The following is a 9,851-nucleotide window of genomic DNA, read 5'->3' as shown; positions in this document are numbered from 1 at the left end:
GTGTAAGCAGTCTCTTTAATAGACCTATTGCACCTTCTAAGTGTTGTGCCAATGAAACGCAGTCTTTAGTTGGTTCTACCCACAACATTATCTATGTGATCGTTCCAATTTGGGGTATTTGTAATTGTAATCCCTAAGTATTTAGTTGAATTTATATCCTTCAGATTTGTGCGACTTGTCGCGTAATCGAATTTTGTTTATTCAGGGTCAATTGCCACTTTTCGCACCTTACAGATATCTTACCTAAATCATTTTGCAATTCGTTTTGATCATCTGATGACTTTACAAGACGATAAATGGCTGCATCGTCTGCAAACAATCTAAGACAGCTACTGAGATTGTCTCCTACGTCGTTAATATGGATCAGTAACAATAGAGGGCCTGTAACACTTCCTTGGGGAATGCCGGATATTACTCCTGTTTTACTCAATGAGTTTCTATTGCCACGAACTGTGACCTTTCTGACCGGAAATCACGAATCCAGTGGCACAACTGAGGCGATACACCGTAGGCACGTAGTGTGGGTAGAAGACGCTTGTGAGAAACGGTGTCGAAAGCCTTCTGGAAATCTATAAACATGGGATCAATTTGACATCCCCTGTCTATAGCACTCATTACTTCATGAGTATAAAGAGCTAGTTGTGTTTCGCAAGAACGATATTTTCTGAATCCATGCTGACTACGTGTCAATAAATCGTTTTCCGCGAGGTACTTCATAATGTTCGAATACAGTATATATTCCAGAACCCTACTGCAAATCGACGTCAGTGATATGGGCCTGTAATTCAACGAAGTACTCCTGCTTCACTTTTGGGTATTGGTGTGACTTTATCAATTTTCCAGTCTTTAGGTACGCATCTTTCTGTGAGCGAGCAGTTCTATATAATTGCTAGACATGGAGTTATTGTATCAGCATACTCTGAGAGGAACCTGACTGGTATACAATCTGGACCGAGAGCCTTGCGTTTATTAAGTGATTTAAGCTGCTTCGTTACACCGAGGATATCTACTCCTATGTTTCTCATCTTGGCAGTTGTTCTTCATTGGAATTCAGGAATATTTACTTCGTCTTCTTTGGTAAAGGAGTTTCGGAAAATCGTGTTTACTAACTCTGCTTTAGTGACACTGTCATCAGTGACTTCACCGTTGTTATCTCGACTTCGAGGAGGACGCGCTTCATCACGAAGATGATAAAGTCCCATACTCTTTGACAGAGCGTAGGGGAACGATGCGGGGGACCCGCACCGCCGTACTAGGCCAGGTCCTTGCGGAGGTGGTTTGCCATTGCCTTCCTCCGACCGTAATGGGGGGTGAATGACGATGATGAAGACGACACAACAACACCCAGTCATCTGGAGGCACTTGAAAATCCCTGACCCCTCCGGGAGTCGAACCCGAGACCCCGTGCTCGGGAAGCGAGAACGCTTTCGCAAGACCACGAGCTGCGGACTCATCTTGTAGAAGAGAACCCAAGGACACGTACTCGAAACATTATCCAGAGAAGCGGGAGACATGAAAATGATCCGATCCTTCAACTCATTCTACATCCAAACGGTAGTTTCCTTATTAAAACTTCATAGGACATACGGTTTTTATGGGCGTGCGTCGCGTTCTGTAAGTGCCGGCACGGTAGTTCAGCGTAATCGGTCAGAGGGCTAGCTGTCCTGTGAATAAAAAAAAACTGAGTTAAATATTCAGCGATCAACCTGAAGAGCTGTGATGCGCCGTCAGTTTTGGCCAGTTGACCAGAATACTGGCGAGCAAAGTGAGGGGAAAATAAGGGTAGTGCGTGATTGTAAACAAAGGTCGCGGCATCGAATTCTGGTCGGATCACAGATTTCTCGGTATGTCTTTAATTTTGCCTTCATTTTTAGATGTGAGTAGTAAAAAAATGGTTCAAATGGTTCTGAGCACTATGAGACTTAACATCTATGGTCATCAGTCCCCTAGAACTTAGAACTACTTAAACCTAACTAACCTAAGGACATCACACATGTGAGTAGTAGCCAGAAACAACACGTGGTGCGTATTCCATGTTAAAATGTAGACCCTCTTTCGTCGGTAGTATAACTGTGGTGGATTACATACACGTGGAAGTGGCTTCCAGTCAAAAGACTTGCACCAGGCTATTGAACTACACGAAATTATTATCATCACAGGCTTTCAACTCGATTGCATTCTTCCTCTGTGTTCTTCATCTACTTTTCTTTTCAACGTTTCATCCGTTCTTCCTCTGACGAAGTGTTTCAGTTACTGTAACATTTCTTTGGTTCGTTCCACAGATCGTTGCCTCCTCCAAAGAACCCGAGTGGCGATCTATATTTTTCATTTAAGGAATGTTGTTATCGTATTAATATGAGGTTCACTCCAAAAGAAATGCACAATATTTTTTTTAAAGCCATCTCTAATTCTACATGTTTGAAAGCCTTACAGTGTGTAGATACATCCTTTATGAACAATATTTTCATTTCTCCACATAATTTCCATCCCTCTCAACTGCCTTACGCCAACTTGGAACCAGCGCCTGTATACCCGCACGGTAAAATTCTGAACCAACCTGTTGGAGGCACTGTTTGGCAGCGTGCACAAGGGAGTCATCATCTTCATACCTTGTTCCACAAAGAGAGTCTTTCAGTTTCCCAAAGAGATGATAGTCGCATGGAGCCAGGTCAGGACGGTAAGGCCGGTGTTTCAAGTGTTGTCCATCCGAGTTTTGTGCTCGCTTCCATGTTTTTTTGACTGACATGTGGTCGTGCATTGTCGCGCAACAGCAAAACATCCTGCTTTTGCCGATGCGGTCGAACACGACTCAGTCGAGCTTGAAGTTTCTTCAGTGTCGTCACATATGCATCAGAATTTATGGTGGTTCCACTTGGCATGATGTCCACAAGCAAGAGTCCTTCGGAATCGAAAAACACCGTAGCCATAACTTTTCCAGCAGAAGGTGTGGTTTTGAATTTTTTTTTTCTTGGGTGAATTTGCATGATTCCACTCCATTGATTGCTTCTTCGTCTCTGGTGAAAAATGATGGAGCCATGTTTCATCACCTGTCACAATTCTTCCAAGAAATGCATCTCCACCATTCTCGTACTGTTCCAAAAGTTCGCTGCATACCGATTTTCTTGTTTCTTTGTGAGCCACTGGGAAACCACCTGTCACAAACCTTCTTTTAACGCCAACACTTTCAGTATTCTACAAACACTTCCTTCCCCTATCCCATAGTAGCGTGACAATTCGTTCACTGTGATGCGTCTGTCAGCAGTCACCGATTCGTTAACTCTCTGCACATTGTCTGGAGTGCGTGCAGTACGTGCAGGACAATCCTCAATATTGCCGTGCCTGCTTTCATCATGTAACCTGCTTGCCCACCGACTAACTGTACTGAGATCGACAGCAGCATCTCAATACACCATTTTCAACCTCTTGTGGATGTTTCCCACTGTCTCGTTTTCACAGCACAGGAATTCTATGACAGCACGTTGCTTCTGACGAACGTCAAGTGTAGCAGCCATCTTGAGGACATGCTGTGACGGCGCCACTTACAGGAACAGGCTGAACTAAGTTTGAAAACAAGCGGGAAGGATGTATCTACACACTGTAAAACTTTCACACATGCAGAATTAAAACTGTATCTTTACAAAAATAGTGTGCATTTCTTTTGCAGTGACCCTCGTATTTGCGACCATTTTGATTTTTGTTGTGAGTGTCAATATCGTACTGCAATTAATTTTTTTTCCATTCCTGGTGCATATTATTTAAAAATTTCAGTGTGTTCTTACATGGACAGGCATTTCTCAGGACTGAAAAACTTTTCCCCCTAAGCAAGTCGATGATGGTTGTGTATTATGATGATACAACGATTAGTACCCTGTACCATCAAGCAATCTCTGTCACGCAACACATGGATTGTAAGTAATCATAAGTTTTGTAATGATGTTGAAATGAAAACATCTTATATACACTCCCGGAAATTGAAATAAGAACACCGTGAATTCATTGTCCCAGGAAGGGGAAACTTTATTGACACATTCCTGGGGTCAGATACATCACATGATCACACTGACAGAACCACAGGCACATAGACACAGGCAACAGAGCATGCACAATGTCGGCACTAGTACAGTGTATATCCACCTTTCGCAGCAATGCAGGCTGCTATTCTCCCATGGAGACGATCGTAGAGATGCTGGATGTAGTCCTGTGGAACGGCTTGCCATGCCATTTCCACCTGGCGCCTCAGTTGGACCAGCGTTCGTGCTGGACGTGCAGACCGCGTGAGACGACGCTTCATCCAGTCCCAAACATGCTCAATGGGGGACAGATCCGGAGATCTTGCTGGCCAGGGTAGTTGACTTACACCTTCTAGAGCACGTTGGGTGGCACGGGATACATGCGGACGTGCATTGTCCTGTTGGAACAGCAAGTTCCCTTGCCGGTCTAGGAATGGTAGAACGATGGGTTCGATGACGGTTTGGATGTACCGTGCACTATTCAGTGTCCCCTCGACGATCACCAGTGGTGTACGGCCAGTGTAGGAGATCGCTCCCCACACCATGATGCCGGGTGTTGGCCCTGTGTGCCTCGGTCGTATGCAGTCCTGATTGTGGCGCTCACCTGCACGGCGCCAAACACGCATACGACCATCATTGGCACCAAGGCAGAAGCGACTCTCATCGCTGAAGACGACACGTCTCCATTCGTCCCTCCATTCACGCCTGTCGCGGCACCACTGGAGGCGGGCTGCACGATGTTGGGGCGTGAGCGGAAGACGGCCTAACGGTGTGCGGGACCGTAGCCCAGCTTCATGGAGACGGTTGCGAATGGTCCTCGCCGATACCCCAGGAGCAACAGTGTCCCTAATTTGCTGGGAAGTGGTGGTGCGGTCCCCTACGGCACTGCGTAGGATCCTACGGTCTTGGCGTGCATCCGTGCGTCGCTGCGGTCCGGTCCCAGGTCGACGGGCACGTGCACCTTCCGCCGACCACTGGCGACAACATCGATGTACTGTGGAGACCTCACGCCCCACGTGTTGAGCAATTCGGCGGTACGTCCACCCGGCCTCCCACATGCCCACTATACGCCCTCGCTCAAAGTCCGTCAACTGCACATACGGTTCACGTCCACGCTGTCGCGGCATGCTACCAGTGTTAAAGACTGCGATGGAGCTCCGTATGCCACGGCAAACTGGCTGACACTGACGGCGGCGGTGCACAAATGCTGCGCAGCTAGCGCCATTCGACGGCCAACACCGCGGTTCCTGGTGTGTCCGCTGTGCCGTGCGTGTGATCATTGCTTGTACAGCCCTCTCGCAGTGTCCGGAGCAAGTATGGTGGGTCTGACACACCGGTGTCAATGTGTTCTTTTTTCCATTTCCAGGAGTGTATTATGTTTTGTAGTATGGTACCGAAAAGATTTTTGTTCTGTTTTCTGTGTCGTGGTGGGAGCGTGAGGCTTGGCAGCAGCACAAGGACCATTCTTTCCGTCGTCAAGCTGCCCTCTTCGCACGTCAACGTTGGCGTTAAAACGACTACCGGTTTTCAAAGAAGAACTCCCGAAGTGACTCTTCCGACCCTACGTTAATAACTAAAACAAATAAAATAAAATAGTAATGAAATGAAATACATAACCAGTTCTTTTTTAAATATAACCACGATCATAAGAAATCTGTACATGTGAGCTATTGAATGTTTAATGTGTGGCAATTTTTGGAATTTACTTGGAGATTGATTTGTGAATGATTGGTTTGGAAAGCCTTTTACGTATCAGCCAAATAGAAATTTTCTGGACGTTTAAGTTTCACTAACAATCCAGATTAAGTTTAAATCCAAGATCGTGAAATCTTGGATCACCCTGAAATTACGTGTATGAGATTTTGTGAATTTTATTTCACGACAGTTTGAATAAAAGTGAGATGCTTAAGGTCTTTTCAAGGATAAATGAACTTTACACTCCTTCTCATGTGAACAACTGTGAAGCACATGGTAAATCAGTTTTCGAATGACAATTCTTAATCACAAAACAGAGACTATCCTTGCAATGAATGCAAAACTTATACCAGTGACAATAACAGTATCTTTGAAAGTTGTGAGTTACGCTGCATACAGTGTTAATGTAAAAGTTTTATCGTATTGAGGAAAGAACTCAAATTAATAATATTCAGAAGTTAAATCATTCACTAAGACAGAGACTGCAGACTAGTTGCAGTCATGATCAGTGGATTAATTACGAACGTTTTCACAAGTAAATACTGACAGACCAGACATAATTTAGGCGTGTTATTGACATGAAGCGAATGTCTCTGTGTTACTATACCATCAAGACCGTGATAAGGCGGTTTTATAATTACAAATATATCAAAAGTTATTGGTAACAACAAGCTTACGCCCTCGAAGACGGACCGCCGAAATTGAGCATGTAAATCGATTAAAATCTATCTGTGGAACTATTCAGTGGTGTGCACCTGTGGTATGAATTTCACATTATTGCAACAGCAAATTGTATCTGACACTTGACACATTTCGTCGAGCAGTAAGAAGAACGACGAGCTACTGAAGTATTTCACTCAGTGGATAAATACCGAATGAATTCAGTTCTACAATCTGAAAATGATTGTGTACTATTGGCTCTGGGTTAGAAGTGCAGTATCTTTTCAACAAATGTGGAAACTAGTATTTAAACAACTGCCATTTATTTACTATATTACAATTGATAACACTAAACTATTTACACTTGCTTTGGATTTTAGCTGTCTGATGTTTGATAATACATACAAAATAATTTTTAAGTACACATTCATGGAAAACACCTATCTTTCATTTTTCTTCAAAGGAAACTGTGTTATACTTGAATCGATTCCTTACTGGTCGTCTTCATGCGAGAAATCTTGGTACACAAATGTTAAAGAAGACACCTAACAACTGCAGATTACACGTGTGAAGTCTGCATTACAACGCTGCGCAAAAGCAGCTGCAGCAACATTACTCTAAACACATATTTAGATGGGAAGCAAGAAGTGGAACAATGAATAGTGCTACGAATTAATCATTTCTCTCCATTACACAACGATTACATCCTGGAGTAAGATACCTTATATTTCGAATACACACAAATATTACTTTATTTAGATAAAATTTGTAAAACATTAACACGTTACATTTACAAAATGAAAAGACAACAAGCACAACAATAGGTATTGATACGGATAGCGCTAGTATGTGGGACATGATTCTTCTTGTTCTCACATCTGACTTTTTTTTTTTTTTTTTGGAGGCTTCCTAAACAAAATTTTTACGTGTTGATTATCATAGAAATAGAAATTTATAAATAGGTTCAAAGGAAATAAAACGCCATGATATGCATCCACCACGGCACACCAAGAATAGCTCACAAGCATATATATATACGGAGAGGTTTCCACGCTGTTCGTTCTCTGGTGGAATTAAAGCCTTTAAACAATTACCGAAAAGATCACAAAATATGAGAATTTGCGTAGACTAGAGTCGGTGACGACGGCAGCCGGCGGCGGCAGCCACCAGCCGCGCCGACGCGGACGTAGACGGCGCTCAGCGCTGCGGAGAGTGGCACTCGTCCACGGACTCCGCCTCCTGGGCGCCTCCGTTTTCGGCCTCTGCGCCGTCCGCCTCATCCCCAACCTGCCAAACAAGACACATCGCACTACGCTTTAGATGAGAATAGGTGAGAACGGTAGCGCAGGCTCACTCAAGACCAGCTTCTTGTTCGGCCAACAGTCACTCAGATAGCGGTAATTTCCAAGAATGATTGCCTATCGAAGTCGCAAATGATGCAAATCGAACGTGCTATTGTAAATCGATCACACGAATCTGGTGGCGGGCGTTATGAGTATGTTTACGGTGGTCACTACCCAGCAACGACAAAAGAAGAGCGTTACAAAAATACCTATCATTACAAAGGAGACGACTTACCTTACTCGTCGTCGGTTCGTCGGTGTTGTCGTCATGTGACAGTTCATGTGATGTGTACGCTACGGGAACAATTCCCTTTTTGCCACAGCCTGGGTAAACTCTGCCAATATCAGGCAAGAATATGGGTAGACTGCCACTTGCATAACTTTTCCCTGCAAACGCAACTTGTGGAAATAGAGGTACTGAAACAAGTGATGTTCGTCTCTTTGTCCTGAACGCCCTTCTCTTTTAATGGAAAACTTCACAGATTTCCAGAGCCGCTCGATGTTTTGCGTGTGCACACTGGGGTCATCCGAAGACACGAACTTCACAGAGTGGTTCACGAACTCGTGGTCGAATCCTTCTGCTTTGAATGTTTTGCAGGACTGAAACCCGACTGTAATGACTTTACTACCATTCAGTATGAAGTGCTTTATCAGACGCACTGAAGTGGCCTTGACTGTGGACAATACTGTGATAATGAAACACTTCCGGGACTCGTTCTATTCCACCGAATACCCAAATATGATCGATTTCACTCTTTGAAGGTCGTCCTCTCTGCTTCTTCCCTCTTGCTATGTGAGATTGTCCACTTCAACAACTTTACTCTTTCCACCAATAGGTACACTGTCGTTAGTCACTACCACATAACACACTTCTCTGCAAAACTCGAAATAGTCGCAAACGGTAGTAGCAAATAAGTCAATTTCCCATGCTGTTACTTGCAAGGTGCAGTCTCGAATCCAGCAAGATAGAGCAATTACGCTGGTCTGAATGGATAATTTGGAAGAGTCGAACCATGTATTCTTCCTGATACTCGTACGTTTTCCGCACTGTCCGCAATGAATTTGTAACGGTATTTCAGCATCGAAACTCTTCTTAACAAAGTTTTACACACTTGGCACCACCACAGTCTACGCGGTCCCACCTTTCCTCGTCCGGTAGTACCCCATATTTGCGACAAAATGTGAAACAATTTTCTACGCTGGATAGGCATGGAATTAGATTTTTCCATATGAGAGAATCTTGCGAAGAAACGTCAAGAACATCAGATATCCCACTCATTACCGACATAAATCGTCTGGGTTTCCCTGGTGACTCACAAATAATTAGTGGAAGTATGTAACATAGAGCAACTATGGGAACGACGAAAAACAGATAAAAATGACGATCACCAATAATTGATCATAAAGCTCGCCACCAGTCGTATGATCGATTTACAATTGCACGTTCGATATGTATCGTTTGGACCCCGTGACTTCGATAGGTAATCATTCTTGGAAATTACCCACATAGCAAACACAGACACACATAGCTAAGATCAATTTATTGTCTTCTTTTTATTTAAGACACAATCAAATAATATTTTGGACACCGCCAAAAAAGAGCTATGCAGCGGGAAGGAATTATCCGACTGGAACGGAAATCGGTAGACGTGATTTACTTTTACAGATAGACAAATCATTGTAATCTCAAAAAAATTCGGTAATTTATTCAAGAGAAAGAGCTTCTCAAACTGAGTAAGTCAATAACGCATTGGTCCACCTCTGGCCCTCATACAGGTAGTTATTCGTCTTGGAACTGATTGACAGAGTTGTTGGATGTCTTCTTGACGGATATTGTGCCAAATTCTGTCCAATAGGCGCGTTTGCTTGTCAAAATCCCGAAATGGTTGAAGGGCCCTGTCCATAACGGTGCAAACTTTCGTGACAGACATGACCACCTTCCCGGCCAGGGTGGGGTTCGGTAAGCACTAAAACAAGGAGTTGAAACTCTCGTATTGTGTGGGTGGGTATCTTCTTGGTGAAATGTGAACCTAGAATGGCTGGTCATGAAGAGTAACAAAACGCGGTGTAGAATATCGTAACGAACCGCTGCGCCGTAAGGATGTCGTGGGGGACAACCAAAAGGGTCATGCTATGAAAATAA

General features: G+C 43.8%; 1 protein-coding gene across 6 annotated transcripts in view; it reads right to left on the bottom strand.

Annotated features, from left to right (window-relative positions):
* Nucleotides 1-7,178: 7,178 nt before the first annotated feature.
* Nucleotides 7,179-9,851, bottom strand: part of LOC126199084 (uncharacterized) — a 321,629-nt gene continuing 318,956 nt past the window's right edge. For all 6 annotated transcript variants that reach the window (XM_049935824.1, XM_049935827.1, XM_049935826.1 and 3 more), the window contains one exon: nt 7,179-7,652. In XM_049935824.1, the coding sequence (XP_049791781.1) occupies nt 7,563-7,652 (90 nt within the window). In that variant the 3' untranslated portion in view covers nt 7,179-7,562. The remainder of the gene's footprint in view (nt 7,653-9,851) is intronic.

The sequence above is a fragment of the Schistocerca nitens genome, chromosome 8 (assembly GCF_023898315.1).
Source record: "Schistocerca nitens isolate TAMUIC-IGC-003100 chromosome 8, iqSchNite1.1, whole genome shotgun sequence".
NCBI classification, from domain to species: Eukaryota; Metazoa; Arthropoda; class Insecta; order Orthoptera; family Acrididae; genus Schistocerca; species Schistocerca nitens.
This window is presented reverse-complemented; position numbering and strand designations above follow the sequence as displayed.